General features: G+C 44.4%; 1 protein-coding gene across 1 annotated transcript; it reads right to left on the bottom strand.

The window, feature by feature from the left end:
• Positions 1 to 1511: 1511 nt before the first annotated feature.
• Positions 1512 to 26840, bottom strand: LOC147439992 (uncharacterized). Its single transcript, XM_086484445.1, has 4 exons — positions 26683 to 26840; positions 2715 to 2875; positions 2299 to 2439; positions 1512 to 2143 (listed from the first exon to the last, which is right to left on the bottom strand). Exons 1-4 carry the CDS (start codon positions 26773 to 26775, stop codon positions 1714 to 1716), a joined length of 825 nt encoding a protein of 274 aa, XP_086340571.1. The 5' UTR covers positions 26776 to 26840; the 3' UTR covers positions 1512 to 1713.
• Positions 26841 to 27438: the final 598 nt, after the last annotated feature.

Below are 27438 nucleotides of genomic sequence, written 5' to 3'. Positions count from 1 at the left end.
GCAAAGTTTTGACAGTTTTTTCAATTCTGAGATAGCAAAGCCTTCCATCACACAGAAAAATTCTGTCTTTACATCAATACGTAGAGGGCTTCGTGCTCTTCGATTGAGGCTATAGATTACCTAAATCGGAGTTCGGATGAGCAAGTTATGGTCAAAAGAGTGAACTGCTGTCTACTAGGTCAAAAAACGGCTGTGAGAGAGAGAGAGAGAGAGAGAGAGAGAGACTCGTGAACCAATCAACCTTGGCAATGAATAACTGAATATGTATACAATGGAGGCAAGGGGTTGCTTATATAGCAACCTCATTAAATTGCCCTACCCAGACTTTGACAAATAAGTAAACTAAAGACTTAAAAGCCAAAAGAAATAATGGGATCACATTGGGCAGTTCACTTGAGATGTCAAAACTCTTAACACATTCATCCTTCTTAAAATCCCGCACATTCATGTTGCCTACATTGAACTGTAGTGATCCTGTTATGGGGTGTGCTTGAACCTAAGTTGTTAACTCTCATACATAGGTAAGCAACACAATGATATGGTCACAAGGTGGCCTAGAGATTGGTAAATAATCTTGAAGTGTCTCTAAATAAGAACTTCAAATTGCACCTCTACAATCTAGACATGTAATAAACTTTACTCGAAACAAACTTGCGAAACAACTTCCTATATCAATAACCTAAATTATTCAAGGATGAAAATCTGGCATAGTGTTAGTTTGACTGACTCTCCAATGATGCTTTACTAAAACTCCCCAACTTGACCCAAGAGGTGTTGCTAAGTTGGTGAAGCCTTAGTGATGTAACCCCAGGGAGGGTTGAGGGATTAAGGCTCATGGGCTACATTCCCTATGGGTGTATCCTCCTTCCCCATTGGGGAGGTTGTTCCCCATGTGGATGTCATGGTGTTGTTTTATTTTAAAGTCTCCAACCTGTTCTTCAACTCATTAAACACCTATGTATGTGTGTTTGGCACACAACTTACACACTAAGGACATCATCCATGATTTCCAATTGGCTGACGACCTAGAATCCATGACTACATATTCCTTTGCAGCCATGGCGATAAGAAAGCAAATTACCCCCAACTCACCAATTATTATTACAATTCTACTACCGCGCCACCTAATGGGGTTGGTTGTTAAGAATATATGCCTTTTTCAAGTAAAATATTTAAAATATTTTTTAAGTATCACACGTGCTCAAAAAATACCTAGATTTAGTGAATTCCCCACCTACAAATTTTGAGATTTTTTTCTAAATTTTAGATTTTGAAATGAGAAACCTGAAAAATTTGGAGAAATTTAGTGTACAAACATTCACGACCTCTAAAATCTCTTGTGTGTAGGGTTTCAAAGTTCTCGGAAAAAGATGTCACAAGAGGCGACTTTACAAGTTATAGAAGGCTATGTCACCCATGACAAAATAAGCAGAAAACTATAGAAGACGCCCCTCAGAGATATGCCACAGATAAATTTGTCAAGCATAACTACAAGCATAGAAGTAGACAACTTTGTGGCACAATGTCAATAAATTAAGGTGTCATTAATTTGCTGCCACTTATTCATTGCAAGCATGGAAGTAAACAACTTTGCCAAACAAAAGCAAGAGTAAGGTCATCATCATCATTAATTTTACAAAGAGCCCATGGCTACTAGTGGCTGAAGTAATTGAAGCATGGAACGGCATGCTCATTGCTGATGCCCTCCCAAGCTCAAGCGACATTTTCAATGCCCACTTGATTTAGAACCTGCAAGGAGTCATTGTGGGAATGTGTGAACCCAATGCGCCTCTCCTCCTCAACAGCAGATTTTGATCTGAAAGCTAGAACCCAAGCTCTTCGCCAGCTATTTGAACTAAAGTTTCCCCCTGACCCGTGCAGAGTTCGCTCATGGTGCACAGTGACATCACCTCTGCATATTTCAACTGGCATTTCAATGTCTGTGTCACCTAATGTTGCGGCCAGCGTGTGCGATTTGTCCCTATCTCCATGTAGAGGCCCATGGTGCCGCAGTTCCTTCTCTAAGTGGGAGCCTGGCACAAATCTCAGGCACCCATTTTCCATAGAAGAATTATCAATAGCCAACCAAAACGAGGCTGTCCGTGTGTCCTTGGTAACAGGCCAATATGCCAAGTCTTGGTGCCTGTCCATGCAATCCAAATTTGTATTATGAACCTCAGAGTTATGCACCCACTTGAGAAACAAAACAGCTCAAAGATGACAATCCCATTAAAGATATGAATACATGAGCAAAACGTATGCTCCATGCTGAAACTGCTGTTGCTTGCCTGTTCTTACCATGAAAAAACGCCGTCTGTTCTGCTAGGCGGCTTTGCTAGTAATTGATCATAGTCAAAGACCATCTCCGGCCCACATAGCTGTTGAGCGATTGATGCAGCACATCTCTCATAGATGTTGCTTCTCAACGATGAATTATACCTGCAAAGCAAGCAGAGCTTTAGCTGAGAAACTGGCCCAATTTTCAGCACTGCCCATAGTATTTAAACATAGACAACAACGTTTTATAGTGAAGCTGATGGAAAGCGATACAGCAGACACCTGCAGAACTCCTGAAGGATATCCTACTATCTGCAAAATGCTAGGTTCCTTGCTCTTTTAAGGATGAAAGTAAAAACCTAGCTTGACTTCTGAGTGCACGCACAGATATGCAAGTATACACACATACAAAAATTAAGCAGCTGAGATAGTGAAACCTGGATGGAAGCATAATGTTAATTATTGAATATTCCTCCAATGGCTTTGTGTAGTCACTAGACATGTCGCAAAAGTCCCGCCCTTCTACAGGGATTTCACGCCTTATGAATTTCATGTACTCCTCTTCCAATGAAACAACCTCGGCCTCAGATAGAACTCCCTACAAAGAAGTCCAAAAGGGTGCTTCTCAGCACAAGCTTAAACAAACTCAATGAACAACATGAAGCCTTCAATCCAGTTTCACCAAGTGTCACTACTGGCCTCACAATGTCAAAGTAAGACTCTTCAAAGAATTTTTTGCTCCTGAAATGGGTGTTATGTAGGAAAAGCGTTTAGAATGGGGTTCATATTTAAAAATTAAGCTCCAGTAAGGTCAAGTACAACAACCCCAGGCTGAGATTTCATAAACTCAGTGTACCACATTAGACACTCATTACAATGGCAGATACGTATCAAGCTGGAGAGTGAGAGGGCTCATTTGACAATTTCTTTTTTTGTTTTAAGATGAGCTTGTATCATGTCATAGGCAACGTTTTGGGTCTACCGCTCTCTAGCGTTTTCACTTGCAATCTCTCTTTCTCTCCGTAACGGGACGGCACCACGTGCCAACGGAAAAGAACAGACGAGACAACTTTAAGTACTTCAATTAACAACTGGACTGAGAGAGAGAGAGTGCACAACACACAAGGCGGGGAGTGGCGGAGTTCACCTTTCTTTGTATTGCTTCAACTCATTTACATTACAAGCCAGTACTCCCTTGCTCTACACTTCCACGTAGGGAATCGTGCCAGAGAATGAGCCCATGGCACATATTGAAAGGCCCTAGGCTGCCACGTCATCAGCCAATAGCATAAAACGGGGAAGTCCATACAAGCTGCCACGTGGCACTGTCACTGCAATTTGCGGGCGCCCGTACAACTGCCACGCCGTCAGGTTTTACGCTAGCAAGTTGGTGAGTGTGTGTGTCCTACTTTATTTTATTGTCTATGGGTCACTTTGGCCCACCGGACAGAATCCTCATAAGTTGGTATACTAGGAACTCTTTAACTCTTTGGCCCACCGGACAGAATCCTCATAAGTTGGTATACTAGGAACTCTTTAACTCTTTGGCCCACTCGGCAAGGAACTGTAAGTTGGTGCTTGACATGTTAGCAGTTTGTCACATCCCCCCTTCTTGAAAGAAGAGTAATTGTCCGCGATTACCATATATCTGCACAATAACTCAAGTTAGCACAAAAATATCCGAGGGTCATTCCAAGGGACAATCGGTTTTCTTATTCCAGATGGGAGCTCTTGATATTCCAGCGTAGCAAAATTAGCGATCACACCAAGACAGCGCTCGGGTGTCTGGATGCATTAGAATTACATACCCATGCAATTTCACCCAATTAGGAATATTCAGTGGGTGGCACATCACAATGCAACACAATTGCTCACATATGCATGTTACAAGACACAACGAAGAGCGCCGGCTAAGTTGTAAGGTGCAGCGGAAGTGAATGTTGAACTTTGCTCAAGATGAGTGCTCCGAACTGTGCTCAAGGTTCCTTTTACTTACGGAAGGGAGAGCCTTCCGTTCCTTTAGTGAGAGAGTGCAATGGACACAAACAAAGTGATGAACACTGTGAATGAAGGTACATGAGACTGAGAGATAGAGAGAGAAGAGAAAACGACACCAGAATGTTGTCAAACCCTCCTCCGAAGGCCCCACTCTCTATGGCGAGAGCGGTCTACTATTGATTGCACAATCTCTACAATGCTTGGACTTGCCGACGATGTCGACGACGATGAGGACGACGACGAGGAGGGCTGAAATCTGAAAACGCTAATGGCTAAAATCTGCAAATCTTTATCTGCTGAATTCTGACTCTATGTCGGTGACGATGTCGATGACGACGACGCGCTGAAAACGCAGATGCTGAAATCTGTGTTTTCCTGGCTGAATCTGCAAACTACGCTGGATTTGACTATGCGGCGAGGATCTGCTGCGGGAAGGTGAGATCTGCGAGGTTCGGGGGTCATTCTGCTGTGCCTAAGTGCTGAAAACTGAAAACGCTGATGCTTCTAACTGTTCCGTTGCGAAGGATCTGCAGAACGCTAGGATGGTATGCTGATCCAAAAACGCTAGGCTGAAAATGGGTCCTGCTGCAAAAACGTTGTGAATCTGCTTGTGCAAACCACTAACACTAGGGCTGATCTGTCCTCTGCTGCTGCCGGCTGATTTGCAATGCAAAAACGCCAGGCTGCTGGTCTTGTCCAAAAACGCTAGCTTTGCAGATGGCTGAAAACGCTAGGTCTTGGGGGTCCTGCTGAGAAGGTGCCTATTGAACCGTAGTTCCTGCTGCCTCTTCTGCCAGAAAGTGCTAGCGCTAGGTTTCTTAAGTACTTGGCTAGTCAAATTGCCCTACCTAGTTCCGAACAAAAGTCACTTAAAAATAATAAGTGAAAAATGTCAAAAATAGGGAAAATAGGTCTATGCATTGTAAAAATGCTCCTGATGGGTTCTGATGGAAATCTGATGATCATGCTCTGTGCAACCAGAGGATATGCACCTAATCTAAGTGTATGGACATGCACGGTCTGCGAACAGACTCACAAAAGTGCCAGATCACTTCCTAATCTAGGCTGACTGAACTGAACTGAACCCTGGTCATGCTGTAGCTTGTCCACGGACACATAGGGTTGGATGTGTCACGCGACATAAGCACTCCCTCAAGACAGATGGTCTGCGTATGAAGCCACTCAACAACTACCTCGTCACTCCCCCCCGTAAATAACCTTAAAGGTCTGGACCATGAGCTCAAATGACTAATACAACCAAATGCTCTCCAAATCGCAACTTGCGTTGCTTGGAGGTTTCAAGCATACAACGAAACCCTCCCCAGACATCTTGTCTGAGTCGTTTCGAGGTTTTTAATCATACAACGAAACGTTTCCCAGACATCCCATTTGCGTCCATCCGAGGTTCAGACAATACCAAAACAACATTTCTCACTACTACACCCAAGAGTAGATCACCAAGCATTGAAACCAGTATTAAAACCAAAGTCAAACAATTCAAATCGGCAACAAGACGGGTTTAAAATAGATACCATCCATTTCAACCAAATTGCAAACAGGACTTTCTTAGACAGAGTTAAAAAGTATTTAAATACAAAACAACTAGAAACTTCATTATGTCTTTGTTCGAACAGCTGAACTTTGAGGACGACTTGCTTGTTCTTCTACATCACGGTGATGGTACGATTCCGGATCTAGAGGGTCGCTTCATTCTTGTCATGTCAAGGCAAACTTCATGATGTGGAAATCAACCTTTCCATGGTATCCTTGTATCGTCACTGGAAGCGCACCAATGAGAGGAACCACCTTCTAGGTCTGACTGGTGGCTAACTCAACCTCAATTTCTCGCCCCTCTGTATCATAATCGAAGTCCATCTCTTTCAAGAATTCTGGATGGATAAAGTTCTCTTTAGCTCCGAGGTCAAAGAAGATCATGGCTTTCAAGCCATTGACTTTGCCATATGCTCTGCACAATTCATTTGAACTCTCCAGAATTATGCCATAAATATTAGGTGCTAGTCCAACAACAGGTCTAGCTCTCTTAGCTGGAGATGACTCTTGGGATCTTTCTGCCGTCCGAGCACTAAGTCGCTCTGAAGACGTCGAGGCTCGTTGAGGACAAGCATTGAGCGTATGCCCTGTTTGAAAACTTTTGAAGGTGGCACCGGAGCACAAGGTCGCTCTGAAGACGTCGAGGCTCGTTGAGGACAGGCATTGAGCGTATGCCCTGTTTGAAAACTTTCGAAGCATCGGCCTTCTTGTAACAGGGTTTCTCGTTGACGTGTCAGACGTGGCCTTTGAGGTTGACTGAAACCGGCCTGGAGCCTTACTAAAGGGCGGTAAATTTTGGCTTTCACCCGATCTATATGTTGTTTAACTTTACCGAACTGTATGACACAAAGTAACTTCACGAGTAAGCCTGTAACCGGGAATTCACCAATTCAAGACAATCCACAACTTGGTAGCTAAAGCGTTTCCAGTGGACGACACCCTATTGGCCCCAAAGACTGGCGCCCCTTTTGATGTCTTGAATCTTATTGCAAATGAATGACCCAAACACTTTCACCTAACTCTCACCAAGCTGCTCTAATTGCAAGTTCTCAACCCAATTTCAGCGGATAACAACGCCATAACTCTTGTAGGTCAAAAGCACACGTCTAGGATGGAGCTTTCCGGTGAGCTGCAGGTCAATTTCAGCATGCTGTAATTTCCTGTTTTGGTTAGTTTCAGGTGCCTAAAGCCCTGTATAAGCACCCAAGGCTTTCCTGAGGCTTCCCTTGGTGTTGCCTTGCAGTTTAGGTGCGAAACCCTAAACCTGCAAAAAAACACAGCAGGCTGTAACTTTCTATTTTGGATCGTTTTGAGAGGAGCAAACACGTCTACGTGTGTCTCAAGAGCTCCCACTAGGACAATTCCCCTTCAAATTGGAATTGGATGAGTTTTCATGTGAGAAAATGCTCTGTTTTCGCAATTCTTCGCGATGGAACTGTGCGTACTTGTGGGGGATTAGCAATTAGCTAATCCGGTTCCAGTATAGAAGGCTCTTGCCTTGGCAAATGCGCATAAAACCCACAAAATTGTACATGGTCATCTAAGAAGCCCAACTAGTGGGGCATCACCATATGTGCAAAGGGGAGAGAGAGATGCACTAGAGCAAATCATCGTGCTAAATGAGCCAAGGGAGAAGGCAAGATTTCCATTAAAGCTACAAAACCTAAAAAAAGCTGAAAATGCAGCTTTTCCACTCTCGTATTGGCCTCCTTTTGGGATGAGCCTTCTGGAAGCTCAGTTGGCCTACAGGTTGCGCTCCTATTGCAATGTGTCTAGTTTGCTCCTCTTGGTACCCACCAACTTATAAATTAATTCTTAGCACCCACCAACTTATAAAGTCCTGCCGAGGGGCCTAAATGACTTTAATTGAGCCTAGCTACTTTTCTACTAGTCGGATTCCACTGATGATCGCCCAACCATCTCATGGCTACCTGGCCTTGACTTCTGCGGTTGAAACTCACGACCAACGGCTGTTTCACACTGGCCATGCAGTGTCCGAGCATTTGTGATTTCAAAAAGAGGATCCCAAAAATTAAACAAAAATCAAGGGAAGGAAACCAACAAATAAGGTCAGTGTTTGTCACAATCCAGTGACATACCCCCCCCCTTCTTGAAATCGCAACGTCCTAGACTGCATGCATCCTATACATGCCACAAATGATTAGTGTGATTAGCCCCCTTTTATCATCGCATGTATCCGTAACAAAGTCTATCAAAAATATGCACAAATGACTTGATGAAACCTTCATACATTTTTGTCTATCATAGAAGTGAGCACTATGCCTTTAACATTTGTCAAGCAATGTACATTTCTATTGCACTGAATCCGTATGTACATGAGAAGTGCTAGCTCTAGCGTCACCCCTCTTTTGAGCACAGTTAGGGTATACTTGGGTTGTAAACCAAAGGCTTCAAGGTAAAGCTGCAATACATTTGGTGACTACCAGTTCACTTTCTTCCATCCACTTTGCACACATAGGTGGATAGTTTTTGAGCTTCACCAAATAACTTCTTGTAACTTTTCCCTTAACTTTTCTTTCTAATGTGCCAAAATTTGCTCAGGTACCAAGATCTCATCCAATTCCTCAATTTCCTATTGATCTTCATCTGACATATCTTCCGGCACATGTAACAAACTTGGACACTCCAAGTCAAGATTCTACCGCGACACAGCAAAGATTCACTTCAAAACAGTTCACAATTCACACTTGATTCGACACGGCCCGGCGTAGCTCCATGCCTAGAGATATTGGCCCCAAAGACTGGTGCCCCTTTTGGTATTTATTTTTGTATTAATCTGTGTTCAAAGTACAAGAGAGTGAGTAGGTGCTCACTCTCAGACTCTGCATCCAGATGCTCTGAGAAGTGAGGGCCTAACCACTTATTTATTGGTTACCAGGGATGCCCAAAAGCAGAGCCCCAAAAGCTGTAAGTGAAAAGCTTCTAAAAATAAAGCATTGGAGCCAAAAGCTGCCAATTTTCAGCTAGCACAAAAGCAAGATTTCCGTACAGCTGCTTGCTTTTTGCGCCGCAATTCATGGAAATTCCGTACGGGTGCCACATCAGCCTGTCAACGAGAATCGCGCCGAAAATTGCAGAACTGCCGTACTCTCTGCCACGTGTACATTCCAGGCTTGTACCCTACTACTAGCCGATGTGAGTGTGTCCGAGCATGCCATGTCACCAGTTTGTGATAGCACATCATTCACAAAGGGTCTTAGAAGACTCACATTATGAATCTTCCAATTGTCAAGCAATTTCAGCCTATATGCAACATCGTTGATCTTATCAAGTATTTGAAAAAACCAATAGTAACGCATGCTAAGCTTTGAAAACAACCTTTCCTTGCTCTTCATCTTCTTTAATCTTGCCATTTCAAACCGCAGAAGTACCCAATCACCAGGTGAAAACAAGAGTTCTCGTCGGTGATGATCAACAACCCTTTTCTTCTTTGTCTAAGTCCTCTCTAAGGCAAGCTTAATTTTCTTATACATTTCATTCATATTCTCTACATATCAATCTGCTTCAAAAATCTTATCCTTTGTGTGCAAAATGGGAGGAACCTTTTTGCCACCTTCAACAATTTCAAAGGGTGCCTTGCCTGTTGATGAATGCACCGTACTGTTGTATGCATGCTCAAGCATGGGTAAATATTGTTCCCACTTGCCCTTATTGTCTTACACGTAGGATTTAAGACAGGAGAATTAGCCTCTTTTGACTGTCCATCATTTTGTGGATGAAATGAGGATGAAAACTTGAGCGTAGTGACCATGTTTTCTAACAATCCTCTCCATAACAGGCTAGTCATGTGAGGATCACGATCCCTAACAATAGACTGTGGCATACCATGGTACTTAAATACATTGTACATAAACAATCGTGCCATTTGATCAGATTTTATCTTGTTCTTGATAGGAATAAAGTGGGCATATTTGTTGAACCTAAAAATAATGGTCCATATATCATCATTCCCTGTCGGCGTTCTTGGAAGATCAAAGATAAAATCCATAGCCATACTTTCCCATGGCTTATCTGGAATAGGCAGTGGTTGTAACAACCTTGGTGTTTTGCCTGCCAAACTTGACTTTTAGGCAAAATACGCACGCTCACACAAAGGCATCCACATCTCTCCTCAAAGTAGGCCAATAAAAGAATGTCTCGACCGCTTTCACTATTACATCTATACCACCATGCCCAGCATACGACGGGACATGACTTTCTACCATAACCTTATGATGCAATGGCCTCGTGACACATTATCTATCATGCATCATCATAAAACCATCCCTCAGGAGATAGTGCTCATGGCATTGTCCATCATGCAATTGTTCAAAGATCCTTGCAAGATCTTCATCATGTCATCGAGCTCATGATAATAGGAATTGGCACAGCTCAAATTTGTGGCTTTCTTGACAATGCATCAGCCACTGCATTCTTCTTGCCTACCACATGCACAATTTGAAAGTGGAACATAGACAGAATGTTTGCCCATCGAATATGCTTTTTAGATAACTTTGACTGTGTCAAGAAGTATTGCAAGGTTTGATGATCTGTTTGGACAACAAAATCAACACTTGAGAGCGCAACATGGATCACAACAGTAGCTCTTCCTCATAAACTTGCATGGTCTTTTCTGGCCCTCGCAAGATTCTGCTTTCATAGGCTACTACCTGGCCATCTTGCATTAACATTGCACCAATACTATTGCCACCAGCATCGCACTGATCACAAACGACTTCTTGACATCTGGTAAAACAATTACTGGATCCGAATCCATCTGTTCATTTAAAAGTATAAAAGCTGAAATCTCTTTTTGTGTCCATTTGAAAGTGACCTCTTTCTTTTGCAAAGCATGTAGGGGTGAAGCAATCTGAACAGAGTTATGAATGAATCTTCTGTAGTAAGAACACAATCTCAAGAAGCTATGTAAGGTGCAGCGGAAGTGAATGTTAAACTTTGCTCAAGATAGTGCTCCGAACTGTGCTCAAGGTTCCTTTTACTTACGGAAGGGAGAGCCTTCAGGTCCTTTAATGAAAGAGTGCAAGTGATCACAAATAAGTGGATAAACACTATGCATGAAGGTACTAAGACTGAGAGATAGAGAGAGAAGAATACGACACCAGAATGTTGTCAAACCCTCGTCCAAAGGCCCCACTCTCTATGGCGAGAGCGGTCTACTATTGATTGCACAAATCTCTACAATGCTTGGACTTGCCAACGATGTTGTTAGGTGCAGCGGAATGATTGTTTGCGCTTTGCTCAAGATAAGTGCTCCGAACTGTGCTCAAGGTTCCTTTTAGTTCTTATGGAAGGGAGAGCCTTCCGTTCTTAATGGAAAGTGCTATGATCACAACAAGGTGAATGGACACTGTGTGTGCAAGTGAATGAGACTGAGAGATAGAGAAGAAGAGAGATACGACACCAGAGACGTTGTAAAACCCTCCTCCGAAGGCCCCACTCTTGTCGACGAGAGTGGTCTACTATTGATTGCACAAAGTGGTACAATGCGCATGCAATGGACTGATGCAACTTGGGACTATGCCGATGACGACGACGGTGGTGTTCTCTCGATCAAATTTGGCTTCACTTTCTTTTTCTTCCAAGTCGTACTGATGCTTCATGGCTTCCATTTTTACATCGTATTCACGATCTATGGCTGCCATTCTTTCTTCGTAGTCGAACTTCCTGTCCATAAACGACTGCTTCAACTCCTCCATAGGAGTTAGTGCAATCTTTGTCGTAGATGGAGAAGGGTCGAAAAAACCTCCTAGTGGGGAAAATTCTTCTTCGCCTCTCTCATGCTCATCACCTCCAAGCGAAGTATCTATTCCGCTTCGAGTGATGACCATTCTGAAGTCGTGGGTTCTTGTGGGTTCTTGGGTTCTTAAGTTCACGAGGAACTTGGGTTCTTGGGGGTCTTGGTTCTTGGGTTCTTGAGGATCTTGAGGTTCTTGAGGTTTTCTTTCGCTTGCAATCTGTGTTTGAGAAGGATCTTGTCTTCACCCGAGTTCTACTCTTTTCCGCGGGCGCACCCCTTGGCAGCCTTGCGCTCACACCAAGGTTGCTTTTTCCCACCTCACGTCGATTGGCCGGCCGCTAAGTGCACAGTCTGCTCTCAATGAGTGAAAAGAGACACAAGGGGAGGCTGGACAAGCCCTTCTTTCTTGGGATTCCTGTCACTCTTCAAAAAACACGATTAGGAATCGACACGCCCAAGAGAACTTGGGTTCATGCGACCGCAACAAGCAAAAAACAATTCTTCTGATTCTTTCCTTGAGTGATACAGAACACTGCCAAAGCTTTGATACCAATGTTAGGTGCAGCGGAATGATTGTTTGCGCTTTGCTCAAGATGAGTGCTCCGAACTGTGCTCAAGGTTCCTTTTAGTTCTTATGGAAGGGAGAGCCTTCCATTCTTAATGGAAAGTGCTATGATCACAACAAGGTGAATGGACACTGTGCGTGCAAGTGAATGAGACTGAGAGATAGAGAAGAAGAGAGATACAACACCAGAGACGTTGTAAAACCCTCCTCCGAAGGCCCCACTCTCGTCGGCGAGAGTGGTCTACTATTGATTGCACAAAGTGGTACAATCCGTATGCAATGGACTGATGCAACTTGGGACTATGCCGATGACGACGACGACTTTAGGGCTGAAATTTGTGGTCTTCTAACTGCTGAATTTCGGGGCTGTTTCGATGGCTAAAAATGACTGTTTTGGCTGCGTTTTCTAGGGCTGAAAATGGGGGTATCTGCAAATACTTAGGGCTGAATCTGCTGCTGATCTTAAAGCTGAAAACGCTGCTGTACCTGCTGCATTTATGACTGAAAACCAAAAACGCTGGGCTGCCTCTGTAGCGTTAGTAAAACGCCATGCAAATCTGGGACTGCTGCTATCGTTGATGAAAACGCTCGGGTCCTGAGAATGGCTAGCGATCATGGGACTCTGCAAACGCCAGGAGTTGGTGATGTTGGTGAAGACCAAAACGCTGGGGCTGAAGTCTATGGCGAGGATGGAGACCAAAATCGCCAAGGGTGTTGATGGGGGTTCCTGCTGAGAAGGTGCCTGTTGAGCGGGAAGCTCCTGCTGCCTCTTCTGCCAGAAAGTGCTAACTTGGGTTTGCTTATATATTAACTTAGCGAAATTGCCCTACCTACTTTTGTTGGGAAGTCACTTAAAAATAATAAGTGAAAAACGTCAAAAATAGGGAAAATAGGCTAAATGCACTGAAAAATTCCCCTAACTGATTCTAATGGATTCTGATGGGAATTCTGATGATCATGATGTGTGCAACCAGAGGATATGCATCTACCCTCAGTGACTGGACATGCACGGTCTACGAATAGACTCACAAAAGTGCCAGATCACTTCTAATCTAGACTTGATTGGACTGACTGAACCCTGATCATGCTGTAGCTTGTCCACGGACACATAGGGTTGGATGTGTCACGTGACAGATGTCGACGACGATGAGGACGACAACGAGACGGCTGAAATCTGAAAATGCTAATGGATGAAATCTGCAAATCTTTATCTGTTGAATTCTGACTCTTTGTCGGTGACAATGTCGATGGCGACCATGCGACGGCAACGCGCTGAAAACGCAGATGCTGAAATCTGCGTTTTCCGGGCTGAATCTGCAAACTTCGCGGGGTCTAATCGTGCGGCGAGGATCTGCTGCGGGAAGGTGAGATCTGGGAGGTTCGGGAATTCTACTACGGTTACTGAATGCTGAAAACTGAAAACGCTGATGTTCTTGATGTTCTTGTCTCGAAGGTCAGCAAAAACGCGGTGGTGGATCTGCAAACCAAAAACGCTAGGGGCTGAAATCTGTCCTTGCCACGGGACACATCCAACCCTATGTGTCCGTGGAGAAGCTACAGCATGACCAGGGTTTAGTTCAGTCAAGTCAGTCTAGAATAGGAAGTGTTCTGGCACTTTTGTGAGTCTGTTCGTAGACCGTGCATGACCAGTCACTTAAATTAGATGCATATTCTCTGGTTGCACACAACATGACCATCAGATTCCAATCACATCCCATAAGTAGCATTTTTACAATGCATAGACCTAATTTCCCTATTTTTGACATTTTTCACTTATTATTTTTAAGTGACTTTTGTTGGAAACTAGGTAGGGCAATTTTGCTAAGATAATATATAAACAAACCAAAGTTAGCACTTTCTGGCAGAAGAGGCAACAGGAGCACACGCTCAACAAGCAACTTCTCAGCAGAACCCCCAAGAGGCCTAGCGTTTTTGCTCCACAGCATAAACCTAGCGTTTTTGGACCAGATCAACCAGCGTTTTTGGATCTTGCAGATTTCTGGCAATAGCAAGAAGCAGACGCCCCAACGTTAGCAGATTCACCGCAGCAGGACCATTTTTCAGCCTAGCGTTTTTGCCTCAACCTGAAGCCATCAGCGTTTTTGCAAATCTTCGCGACAAGACCAACAAGAAGACCAGCGTTTTCAGTTTTCAGCAGTCAAGCACAGCAGTAGAACCCCCGAACCTCGCAAATCTCACCTTCCCGTGGCAGATCCTCGCCGCACGGTGAGATTCATCAAGGTTTACAGTTTCAGCCCAGAAAACGCAAATTTCAGCATCTACGTTTTCAGCGCGTTGTCGTCGCATCGTCGTCATCGACATAGAGTCAGAATTCAGCAGATAAAGATTTGCAGATTTCAGCCCTTAGCATTTTCAGATTTCAGCCCGTCTCGTCGTCGTCCTCATCGTCGTCGACATCGTCGGTAAGTCCAAGCATTGTAGAGATTTGTGCAATCATAAGTAGACCGCTCTTGCCATAGAGAGTGGGGCCTTCGGAGGAGGGTTTGACAATATTCTGGTGTCATATTCTTCTCTCTCTATCTCTCAATCTCATGCACTTCCATTCACAGTGTCCATTCACTTTGTTTGTGTCCATTGCACTCTCTCACTAAAGGAACGGAAGGCTCTCCCTTTCATAAGTAAAAGGAACCTTGAGCACAGTTCGGAGCACTCATCTTGAGCCAAGTTCAACATTCATTCCGCTGCACCTTACATTGGTAGCAGAGCTTTGGCAGTGTTCTGTATCACTCAAGGAAAGAACCACATAATTCTTTTTTGCTTCTTGTGGTCGCACGTAACCCAAGTCCTCTTGGGCGTGTCGATTCCTAATCGTGTTTTTGAAGAGTGACACGAAACCCAAGAAAGAAGGGCTTGTCCAACCTCCCCTTGTGCCTCTTTTCACTCATTGAGAGCGGACCGTGCACTTAGCGGCCGGCCAATCGACGTGAGGTGGGGAAAAGCAACCTTGGTGTGAGCGCAAGGCCGCCAAGGGGTGCGCCCATAGGAAAGAGAAGACCTCGGGTAAAGAGAAGATCCTTCTCTAACACAGATTGCAAGCGAAAGAAGAACCTAAAGAACCTCAAGACCTCAAGAACCTCAAGAACCTCAAGACCCCCAAGAACCCAAGCCCAAGTTCCTAGTGAACTTAAGAACTCAAGACCACAAGAACCCAAGACTTCAGTGGATGGTCATCACTCGAAGCGGAATGGATACTTCGCTTGGAGGTGATGAGCATGAGAGAGGCGAAGAAGGATTTTCCCACCAGGAGGTTTTTCCGACCCTCCCCCTTCCCCATCTACGCCAAGGATTACACTAACTCCTATGGAGGCTTTGTACCAGATGTTTATGGAAAGGAAGTTAGAACGCGAAGCAAGAAATGCAGAAATTGATCGTAAGCACGAAGAAAGAATGGCAGCCATAGCACGTGAACGCGACGAAAGAGAAGCAGAATTTGATCGCAAGAACAAAGCAAGACAAGCAATGAACGACCGCCACATGAAAGAAATGTTGCGACTCTTTTCTCAAGTTCAGGCACAGATGCAAGAGATTCGGGAAAAGGAGACTCTCCGTCTCTTCTTCTCTAAAGCAAGACACACATGATCTGCATGATTATGATAAGCATGATGAATTGCATGATAATGATGAGCATGATGATTTGCATGATGATCAAGATGTGATTTCTCACAAGCATGATGATTTGCATGAAGATGATGTGATTGTTCACAAAGATGATGTGTTAGTTGATACTTTCTCTAGTGAAGCTAACCTCATTGCAGATTCGATCAATCACGAAGAACTGATCTTCGCTCTCGAGTCGAGGTCCACAGAACCCCCCCAGACAAATTCGATCAAACACGATGAACCGATCTTAGCTCTCGAGCCTAGGTCCAAAGAACCCTTACAGGAAGTACTATGTATTCGAATGATTATTCAGCACGCATTGTTCGAGTGTTTCATTCGTGATCGTTTCCTGTATTTTAGTCAGCGTCTTTATGTGATCCCTTTTCCTAGGCATGACATATTGTTCGTTGAGCACGTTTCACTCATTAATGAGCACGGATGTATGCGGATTATTCACGAAAAGCTGAAAAGTATGCATTCAAGGAAGTCACATTCCATGTCTCTTCCTTGGCACGACACAGTTGTCGAAAGAGCACAAGAAAGTATGAGCACCAAGCATGGGCATTTCCGTTGTGAATTGCCACAGTTGAGTTGATTTAGATCAGAAGAGAAAGATTCGATCTCATTGTGTGTGTGTGTGTGGTGAACGGTTTGGCACTCCATCTATTTGTTCATCTACATTGCATGCACAGTCTTTTAGGAAGACAAGATTTTCTCCACTCACTTTACATGGAATAGGTATGTTCATGTTTTTGTGTTGGAAGTGGTTTCAGGAATTTTCAGCCTTGGAGATTCTTGAAGAAGCTGGACTTACGTCCATAGACAAAGTTGAAGCATTAAAGGAGCTACCGATGATTTGGTGTCGCTTTCGGCGCGGCCCAAAGAAGCAAGCATTGCAGACCTTTATGAAGTTCAAGTATCGCACGACCCACACATCAGAGTGGACCGGCGAAGAGTCCTTTCCAGGATTCCGGATGTTATAGGCGATCTCCCTCGACGCCATCCAGTTCGGTACCAGTACCTCACTTTGAAAAGGAGGGGATGTCACGTGACACATCTAACCCTATGTGTCCGTGGACAAGCTACAGCATGACCAGGGTTTAGTTCAGTCAAGTCAGTCTAGAATAGGAAGTGTTCTGGTACATTTGTGAGTCTGTTCGCAGACCGTGCATGACCAGTCACTTAGATTACATGCATATCTTCTGATTGCACACAGCATGACCATGAGATTCCAGTCACATCCCATCAGTAGCATTTTTACAGTGCATAGACCTATTTTCCCTATTTTTGACATTTTTCACTTATTATTTTTAAGTGACTTTTGTTGGAAACTAGGTAGGGCAATTTTGCTAAGATAATATACAAGCAAACCAGAGTTAGCACTTTCTGGCAAAAGAGGCAGCAGGAACACACGCTCAACAAGCAACTTCTCAGTAGAACCCCCAAGAGACCTAGTGTTTTTGCTCCACAGCATAAACCTAGCGTTTTTGGACCAGATCAGCCAGCGTTTTTGGATCTTGCAGATTTCTGGCGATAGCAAGAAGCAGAAGCCCCAGCGTTAGCAGATTCATCGCAACAGGACCATTTTTCAGCCTAGCGTTTTTGCCTCAACCTGAAGCCATCAGCGTTTTTGCAAACCTTCGCGACAAGACCAACAAGAAGACCAGCGTTTTCAGTTTTCAGCAATCAAGCATAGCAGTAGAACCCCCGAACCTCGCAGATCTCACCTTCCCGCGGCAGATCCTCGCCGCACGGTGAGATTCATCAAGGTTTACAGTTTTAGCCCAGAAAACGCAAATTTCAGCATCTACGTTTTCAGCGCGTTGTCATCGCATCATTGTCATCGACATAGAGTCAGAATTCAACAGATAAAGATTTGCAGATTTCAGCCCTTAGCATTTTCAGATTTCAGCCCGTCTCGTCGTCGTCGACATCGTCGGCAAGTCCAAGCATTGTAGAGATTTGTGCAATCATAAGTAGACCGCTCTCGCCATAGAGAGTGGGGCCTTCGGAGGAGGGCTTGACAACATTCTGGTGTCGTATTCTTCTCTCTCTATCTCTCAATCTCATGCACTTCCATTCACAGTGTCCATTCACTTTGTTTGTGTCCATTGCACTCTCTCATTAAAGGAACGGAAGGCTATCCCTTCCATAAGTAAAAGGAACCTTGAGCACAGTTCAGAGTACTCATCTTGAGCAAAGTTCAACATTCACTTCCGCTGCACCTTACAATCCTTACTGATGGAACTGCTAACACTGGGGTTGACCTACTCTTTCGGGGAAATCTGCTACCGCTAGGGCTGATCTGTTGTCTACTGTCGTCGGGAATCTGCAAGTGCAAAAACACTGGCTGATCTGGTGCAAAAACCCTAGACCTTCTGGTGAGAGAAAACGCCATAGTTGTCGTAGGGGTTGGTCTTGCTGAGAAGTTGCCTGTTGAGCAAGGTGCTCCTGCTGCCTCTTCTGCCAGAAAGTGCTAGTTTTGGTTTCCTTATATATTTCATTAGCAAAATTGCCCTACCTAGTTTCCAACAAAAGTCACGTAAAAATAATAAGTGAAAAATGTCAAAAATAGGGAAAATAGGTTTTCTGCTCTGTAAAATGCTCCTGATGGATTCTGATGGTAATGCTGATGATCATGCTGTGTGCAACCGGAGGATATGCATCTAATCTAAGTGTTTGGACATGCACAGTCTGCGAACAGACTCACAAAAGTGCCGGATCACTTCCTATCCTAGGCTGACTTGACTGAACTGAACCCTGGTCATGCTGTAGCTTGTCCACGAACACACAAGGTTGGATGTGTCACTGACAAGCTATGAATGGTATTCACAATACAAAAGTTTATGCATTATTTGATGGGAAATTTCTTTGTGTTTTATGTGGATCAACATCATGCACAGTCTTCAAGACTGGCCATGTCTTAAATTGCTTCAACCTTGGTAGGATCCATTCAGACACCATCCTTTGACACTATGTGGCCTAGAAAGTGGATCTCTTCCGAGAAGAATTCACTTCTCTTGGGATTCATGAGCAACCTTCCAAGAAGAATCCACTTTTCTTGGGATTCATGAGCAACCTGTGACTGCGTTAACTCTTTGAACACAATGGTCAAGTGACACCTATGCTCCTCTTCATGCTTCAAATAGATTATGATGTCATCAAAGAACGTGCCAACAAAATTTTGATGTGGGTGGAAGATCCTATCCATCATCCTATTGAACATAGCAGGAGTATTTGTAAGACCAAATGGCATCACCACTAGAAACTCATATAGACCAAACGTCGTTCTAAACGCAATCTTGTGCACATCCTCTAGCTTGATACGAATCTGATGGTATCCACTCTTAAGATCTATCCTGCTGAAAATGGCCGCACCCTCTAAACGCTCAAGAATATCATCAACCTTGGAATAGGAAACCTGTTCTTGATGGGAATCTTATTCAACACACAGTAATCAATACACATGCGCCAAGAGCCATCCTTCTTTTGCACTAGAAGCACTGGGGAGCAAAAGACTAAAGAACTAGGTTTTATCAACCTTTTTTCAAACAGCTCCTCTACGTGGCTCATAATCTCATTTTGTTGGGCTACACTAACCCTGTATGGAGGTCTATTTGGTGGGCTACAATCTGGCACCAAATCTATCGCATGATCCTCAAGCCTCTCGGCGGCAACTGAGACGGTAATAATTCAGAGAAACAATCACTAAACTCTGGCAAAAATGCTGACCTTTCTTTATTTAACAAAGATAAATTTGACTGAAAGTAATCTGGAACATCACGTGTAAAAATCAAATACGTAGAAAGATGATATTTAATTACAGAAGTGATAGCCGAAGCTGATACAATAGGGACAGACTCTCCTTTTAGCTTTACATCTAGGATGTGAGTTTTACCCCTATACTACAGGGTGACCTTTTTGTTGACGACATCCAACATTCCATGTACACAGAACATCTATGGGATTCCCAACAAAGCATCGCACCCTTCCAAAGGCATGATATAAAACTCTTCTGTGTCCACTTATGACTCAATATGTAGACAACTTTCCAATGATGAGAGTAACACACTCTGAATGGCCAGGACATGCCAAACCTGCCTTTGCTGTGTATCCCATCTCTTAGCTCCAATGCCCAACTTGATAGCCAACTCTGGTGAGATAAAGTTTGCCTTTGCACCTGGATCAAAGAAAATAAGCGAAGTTTGATCCCTCACTTTACCCAACGCTCTGCATAGCTCACTAGCATCAGAATTTGGCCCATCTCCCACCATAACTGGCACTAAACCGGCCATGGGTTTGGGCTTCTTTCCTTTCTTGTCCTCTTTGTCCTCCGAGTCAGCTAAGTCTCTTCTTTAGTGGACAATCAACAGCAAAATAACCAAGCTGCTTGCAAAAGGGAAGGATTTGTTCTTAGCCATTAAGGCCTTCTTCTCTTCGAAAGACTTGCGCACAAAAGGCTTCTTCTGTTTCTTGGCCTGTCCTCCTAACGTCTCGGCTCAGTCCTTAGCTTTCTCTGTTTTTCCTCACCCCTCGGAGGCTTCAGGAGTCACTTTTGCCAAGGGCTTCTTTGCTGAATTTTTCTTCGAATGGCCCCCTTGCCCTGGAATCCATTGTCCTCTCCCTTCAACAAGGCGTGACCAGTGTTGGCAACTTCCATAAGCTGAGTAAGGGTGGCCACTCTGTTCTTTGTATAGTAGTTCCTGAGCCCTTTAGGCAGTCCACAACAATACTCTGTTCTTTGTACATTAGTTCATGAGCCCTAGGTAGCCCACAACAATACTTCTCTGTCTGCTCTGTCAATGGCACAAATCTGTTGGAAGTTACTGAAAGCAACGCTTTACAAAACTTCCGATTGTACTCCTCTAAGCTAATGCAAGTAGCCGCATTGCGTTGGTGCCAATCTGTCATGACATCAACTTCAAACTCATTTGATAGCCATGCAGATGCAAACATTTATTGGAAGTAGATCCATGCGGCGGATGCCTGTCCTTGCATCAATAATGTCGTCCATCATGAACGCACATTTCCTTTCAAGAAAGTGGCAGCTTCTTGGACCTACGAAGCCTCAAAATCCCCCCCCGGCATAGGCACTATCAAATTGTTGGAGGAAGGTAAGAGCCTTCCTCTTGTCTTCAAAACCACTAAAAGTGTCAAACTTCACAGCTGCATCACCTTCTTTGTATGGTTTTGGCTTGTCAAGCACTATCAGATTATCATAGGGAAGTGTTTGCAACATGGTTACAATGCTATAGATCATCTGTGCTCCTCAGCCATTAGCATTCTAGCTTCTTGATGCCATATTTGCTTGTTGTACGAAAGACCATCCATATCAAAATTGCCCTGTGGCATCCCAAACTGGCCCCGAGTACACTAAAACCCTAGTTGTAAGCCGATATTACCATACATGGGGTTTGGCATCATGCCTTGCATACCCCCAAACATTGTTCTTGGCATGTATTGTTGATTTCCAGGCACATAACCAGCCCTTCTTTGAAACACAAATCCACCCCGAAATAACCAGGATGTACCGCGGTGGTAGAATTACCTGATGCATAGCCTAGAAGGTAGTTTTCTGTTTAAACCAACATTTGGACTCCGAAAGGTGGCTGGCTGAGGAATTGGGGTCCTAGCCACCTGTTTGTGGACTGAAAAAGTTTTCCTTGGAGCCCCAACTGAGTCCCCACTCTCCCTGCCCTGTTGAGACACATTAGGGACCTTGGCTTGAGCCTCAACGGACTCTATTAGGTGAGAAAATTGCATTTCCTGCTGTGACGTTGGTAGAGCTTGCAAAAATTCCATAAACCTTGGATTCTGCACCAACCAGTAAACATATTCACAACAACTACCAATTGTGTCCTGAACGCATCCTCATATAGTTGCCCAGTACAGACAATGGTGGCCGTGAACTTAAGTAGTGATGTCCCGGCGACGGAACCATGAAACCGGCATGTAGCCTTACTAAAGAGCGGTAAACTTTGGCTTTCACCCGATCTACACGTTGTTTAACTTTACATGTACTATACGACAGAAAGTAACTTCACAACTAAACCTGTAACTGGAGTTCACCACTTCAAGACAATCCACGACTTGGTAGCTAGAGTGCTCCCCAGTAAACAATGACACCCTTTTGGCCCCAAAGATTGGTGCCCTTTTCGTATTTCTTTATTCTTATTGCAAATAAACGACCTGAACACTTTCACCTAACTCTCCCAAGCTGTTCAAACCTGTCAAGGGCTGTAATTGCAAGTTTTCGACCAATTTTCGACAACATAATGACGCCAAAATTGTAGGTCAAAAGCACACGTCTAGGACGGTTTCCCTTGCATTTTAGAAGCTTTTCCAATGAGCTACATGTTAATTTCAGCATGCTACAAATTCCTATTTTGGTCATTGTCACGTGCCCAAAAGCCCTATATAAGCACCCCAAGGCTTTCCCGAGGCTTCCCTTGGTGTTGCCTTGCAGTTTAGGTGCGAAACCCTAAACCTGCAAATAAACACAGTAGACTGTAATTTTCTGTTTTGGATCATTTTGAGAGGAGCAAACACGTCTAAGCGTGTCTCAAGAGCTCCTGCACGCAATGGGACAATTCCCCTTTGAATTGGATGAGTTTTCACGCGAGAAAACTCTTAGTTTTTGCAATTCTTCGAGATGGAATTGTGCGTGGCTGCCAGGGATTAGCAATTAGCTAATCCGGTTCCTGTACAGAAGGCTCTTGCCTTGGCAAACACATATAAAACCCACATAACTACACATGGTCATCGGAGAAGCCCAACTAATGGGGCATTACCATATGTGCAAAGGGGAGAGAGAGAAGCATTAGAGCAAATCATCGAGCTACATGAGACAAGGGAGAAGGCAAGCTCTCCATTAAAGCTGCAGAACCTGAAAATCTACCACAAAGCTGAAAATGCAGCTTTCCACTCTCATATTGGGCGCCCCCTTGGGATGAGCCTTTTGGAAGCTCAATTGGCCTGCAGGTTGCTCTACCAACTTATAAAGTCCTGCCGAGAGGCCTAAATCACCTTAGCAGAGCCTAGCTACTTTTCTACTAGTTGGAGTCCAATGCTAATCGGCCCAACCATCTCGTGGCTTCCTGGCCTTGACTCTCGCAAGTGAAACTCACTGCCAACGCCAGGGATGAGCCTTTTGGAAGCTCAGTTGGCCTACAGGTTGCTCTACCAACTTATAACGTCCTGCCAAAAGGCCTAAATGACCTTAGCAAAGCCTAGCTACTTTTCTACTAGTTGGAGTCCAGTGCTGATCGGCCCAACCATCTCGTGGCTGCCTGGCCTTGACTCCAACAGGTGAAACTCCCTGCCAAAGCCAGTTTCACATGCACTGTCTGGGCATTTGTGATTTCAAAAAGAGGATCCCAAAAATCAAACAAAAATCAAGGGAAGGAAACCAACGAATAACGTTAGTGTTTGTCACAGTCCCGTGACATTGACTTTCACAAGGCTCCCGAGGATTCGTTCATTGTTGTTGGGGGTTCAGGTTATTGGCCGGAGTTTTTTCTATAATTAACTCGAAATTGCCTTTCATCGATTTGTAGCCAACTGCTGCATGGTCTATAAGCTCTTGCATGGTTGATACTTGCTTGGACAAACAATCCTCCTGTAATGGTGATGGCAGTCCAATGGTGTATCGCTTGCACTAGTCCTCAAGGGAGTGAACTTAAAGAAGCACTCCGGTAGGTAGACGTCGAGAAACCTTTGATTATAGTCGTCCATGGTCTCTATGGCAAGCATTTTCAAGTTGCCCCATTCTGACAAGATCCGGAGTTCAAAGAGAGAAGTCCTATCACTGTGTACAAAAATTGTCTTGAAAGCTTGCCGTGTTCTTGGAGCATGCGGTTGTGTCGCAATTGAACTCCACCACTGCATAGCATTATCTTTAAGAAATCCCACTCCTTGAGAAATCTTGGATTCTTTTGTATAGTTCCCCAAAGAATAGATATTGTCGAATTGATGTAGGAACTATAATGCTTTTTTCCAATCTTTCAACCCAGAAAAGGTAAAAAATTTTACTATCGTGCCGCCATCTTCGAAATCTTTCCCCTGGTTCGATGGGTACCCTGGGTACGGATAATAAGGATATCCATACTGGCTCGAACCATTGTATCCTAGTGGCGGTGGTGGTGGGGAGGTGGTGGCAAAGGTGGTTGCATTGGATCAAGATCAGACGGTTGCACCTATTCTTGAAGACTCCCCCATTCAGAACAGACGGCTAAGAAGGTTGCTTTTAAAAGCTCTTGTACTTTATGATGCTGAAGGAGGGGGTACCACTAGGGGCATAAGAGGGGGTCACATGTTGTTCAAAAACTATTGGAAACCTTACAACATCGAGAGATTCTGTTGGGGATGCCGCGGAAGTATGTCGCGAAGCTCATCAAGAAGAATCTGCAGGTACTCTGCCGAATCCATTAACGCCATTGTGCTCTATCTATTCTGGGTAGGACCAATATGTTTTCAGAAAAGCACATGACTGGAGCTCTGATAGCACTGTAATGGGACGGCACCACGTGCCAACGAAAAAGAACATATGAGACAACTTCAAGTACTTCAAATAACAACTAAACTAAGAAAAAGAGAGTGCACAATACATGAGGCAGGGAGTGGCGGAGTTCCACCCCAAGATAGCATTGGCCCCAAACCCTGGCGCCCCTTTCGGTATTTCTTTATATTGCTTTGACTCAGTTACAAGCCAATACTTGATTCCGTACAGTCTGCCACGCCATCACTTGTCAACACATAACGCAAAAATCCGTATGGCAACCACGTCAACAGTCAGCGTAGATCGCGGAAAATCCATACAGCCTGTCCACGTCAGCATCAGCATCTGTACTGTCTGTCCTGCCTAGGCGGTCATGCCACGTCATCAGTTTGTGACATATATCCCACCGTCTAGAAGGCGAAATTATTTGAGGTCTACCCTTAACTTATATGCTTTTCTAATTGCTGAATAAACCCCCTCCCTTGCACTTGCATGGTACGATAAGTTTTCCATGGTCGATCCCAAGAGACTGCAACATTTTGTCTAGTTGATGTGGATTCGGAGTGACAAGATTTAGTGCATCAAGACATCTGTGAGAGATCAGTGCAGTCTGAATGTGATGGTTAAATAAGTATACGAGTTCATGCCTAAGATCTCGACGGGGATAGTGCTGTGAAGGTGATTATGATTGTTCAATGACATGTTTTCGTGCTAGTGCATGGTTTGAAGTGGTCGAATGCATGTAAGCATGGAGTCGGTGTCTACTAAGCTATGCTATGTCTGCCGTCTATTTTATAGGCATAATCGAGTGCAATTGCTCTTTTTTTGGGCGGGGGGGGGGGGGGGGGGGGGGGGGGGGGGAGAGAGAGAGAGAGAGAGAGAGAGAGAGAGAGTCATTAGAGTGATGAGGTGGCAAATAAACCCCCAAAGATAGAGCAAAGAAAGAGACAAGAGATTGTAGATGATGATGTGGCACTACATGCGGATTTGCTGACGAGGCATCCGTAAAATGCAATGGGAAATCTGGATGCTGATGTAACAGATTTCCACGTCAAATTAAAGAGCTTTTGGGTGCAAATTTAGCGGTTGCTTTTGGAACCTAGCGCAATTAGTTTCTTTTCAGCCAAGGCCTTAATATGAGCCTAGAGGACCACTCTTGCAAATTAGCTAGGTAGCAAATTGCAGAAAGCACTCCTCCAACAGTTGTACTCTGCAATTAAATAAAATATAAGAAGTACCGAAACAAGTGCCAGACTTAGAAGCTAGTGCATCTGGAAGTGGAACTCCGCCACTTCGTGTCACGACGACTACTTTGCATTTTACATTTAAAGTGTTAAAGTTTTTCACTTCTTTTCGTGTGTTGTTGTGAGATTACCATCTTGTCAATGCCAACCTGATTACAAGGAGGAGGGAAGAAAGGGCCCTTTTGCAAATTATGGTGTTTTTGGCCATATGGAGGTTAAACTTCCCATGCCGTTCCGAAATGGAAGTGACCATTCCAATGACAAACTACCGCTTGGAACGTCTAACCATTCCGGCACGTTCCCCCCACTTGTAGATGTCCGAAACGCCGTTCCGGCGTTCCAAGGCCTGAAAAGGTACGTTCCCTGTAACATTGTCTCCAATACTGCCTCCATAAGCACCTTCAAGTCCTTGTAGTTGGTGGCATCCAACTTTTGATCCTATGGAAACACCAAAAATTACATTGGAACTTTACTCTCAAGGAACTCTTATAGCTCGTCGCTACTATGAGTGGATTTTCCTAAACGCTCCAAAGAGTTGTCCATTGTATCTTCGTGTGTTTCTTGCATCATGATAACTCTCTGCAGCATTCTTCTCCTTCGGTGCCATTGTCAAGTCACTCCAAGGTCGCAAAGGAATCCTCTTTAGACATGTCCAAACCAGGCTTCAAGGCTGCAAGCAATCTCCCATCGACAAGGATCTCCAAACTCCTTGGGCAGTTACACACGCTGAAATCGGTCCAAAATTAGCTCCCTATGCAACATAAAAGTCTCCAACCAGCCTGGCTGAAAATCTGCAAAGGTACCGGGCACAAACTAAGCATCTAAGCTAGGTCTTGTTGAGGGAGGCTATGGCACCTTACAAATGTGCTAAATGGCAACAACCTGGAACAACCATATTGCTCCCACAAATGTGCATCGACAAGTATCTAGAGCATGCTTCTCTACACCTATTGTGCAGGCACGTCGTCAAGACTTAGAGGAGCCCCACTTAGATAATGAGGAACTTCAAATTTTGCCATGCAGCTTCATTAACCATACAGGAGGCCTTCCCAAATGCGCGGAGAGAAGGTCACTTTTTGGTAGGTAACTAACTAAATCACTTTGCCCACGTGACTTAGTTAAAGACTTTGCAGGGAAGCTGCGAGATTCCATGCAACGGGGAAGGACGCACCTTGAGATGCACAAATCCATTCTTGTGAAAAGCTTCGATATCAGCTGATGCTACTGTGTAGTCGTCACCTTGGCGTCCCTCGCTCGCCTCCATTGTTTGTCAGCTCCCCAAAAAACGCACGCCCTCCTCTTCTCTCAAAATGTGATTTCGATTGCCATGATTCGTCAACGGCGGATTTCAACCGTTGAGTAAAGGGGTGCTTGGGCCCGTGTCACACACGGGCGCCCGACAGGCTGAAAAAGAGCCCTTTGGGCGCCCAGAATGTCAAATATGAACCAGCGTCAGCCAGCTTGAGGTGAAGCCTCGTCACTATCTCACACCAGGTCAGCCAAGAGGGATCTAGGGCTCAAATTTATGAACGCGGAGTGGCCTTGATCTAGGGATGAACTAGGGACAAAAATTGTGCCCCGAGTTCACTCCTAGTTGCCCACCTCGCGAGGTGTGGGTCGAACCCGAGACCTCCCCATAGCCACACAAAATCCCTACCATCACGCTAGCGCGTCTGGTTGTCCATGTGGGCATGGCACACAATCATACCCTGGTTCACTCAGTCCTAGTTCACCTTTAATTCACTAGATGATCTGACGGCTCAAATTAAACCTCTTTGCTTCCCCAAATTTGGGTCGTAGATCCCCTCTGAGCCATACTGTAACGGAATCGGACTAATAACATTGAGAGTAGCGGAATCAAGATGATTGTAGTGAGAAATTTTTTTAAGAGAATTCATCATGAGCATTAGATAGCAAAATAACCATA

This window comes from Adiantum capillus-veneris, chromosome 16 (assembly GCF_014529385.1).
Source record: "Adiantum capillus-veneris isolate H3 chromosome 16, ASM1452938v2, whole genome shotgun sequence".
NCBI classification, from domain to species: domain Eukaryota; kingdom Viridiplantae; phylum Streptophyta; class Polypodiopsida; order Polypodiales; family Pteridaceae; genus Adiantum; species Adiantum capillus-veneris.
This window is presented reverse-complemented; position numbering and strand designations above follow the sequence as displayed.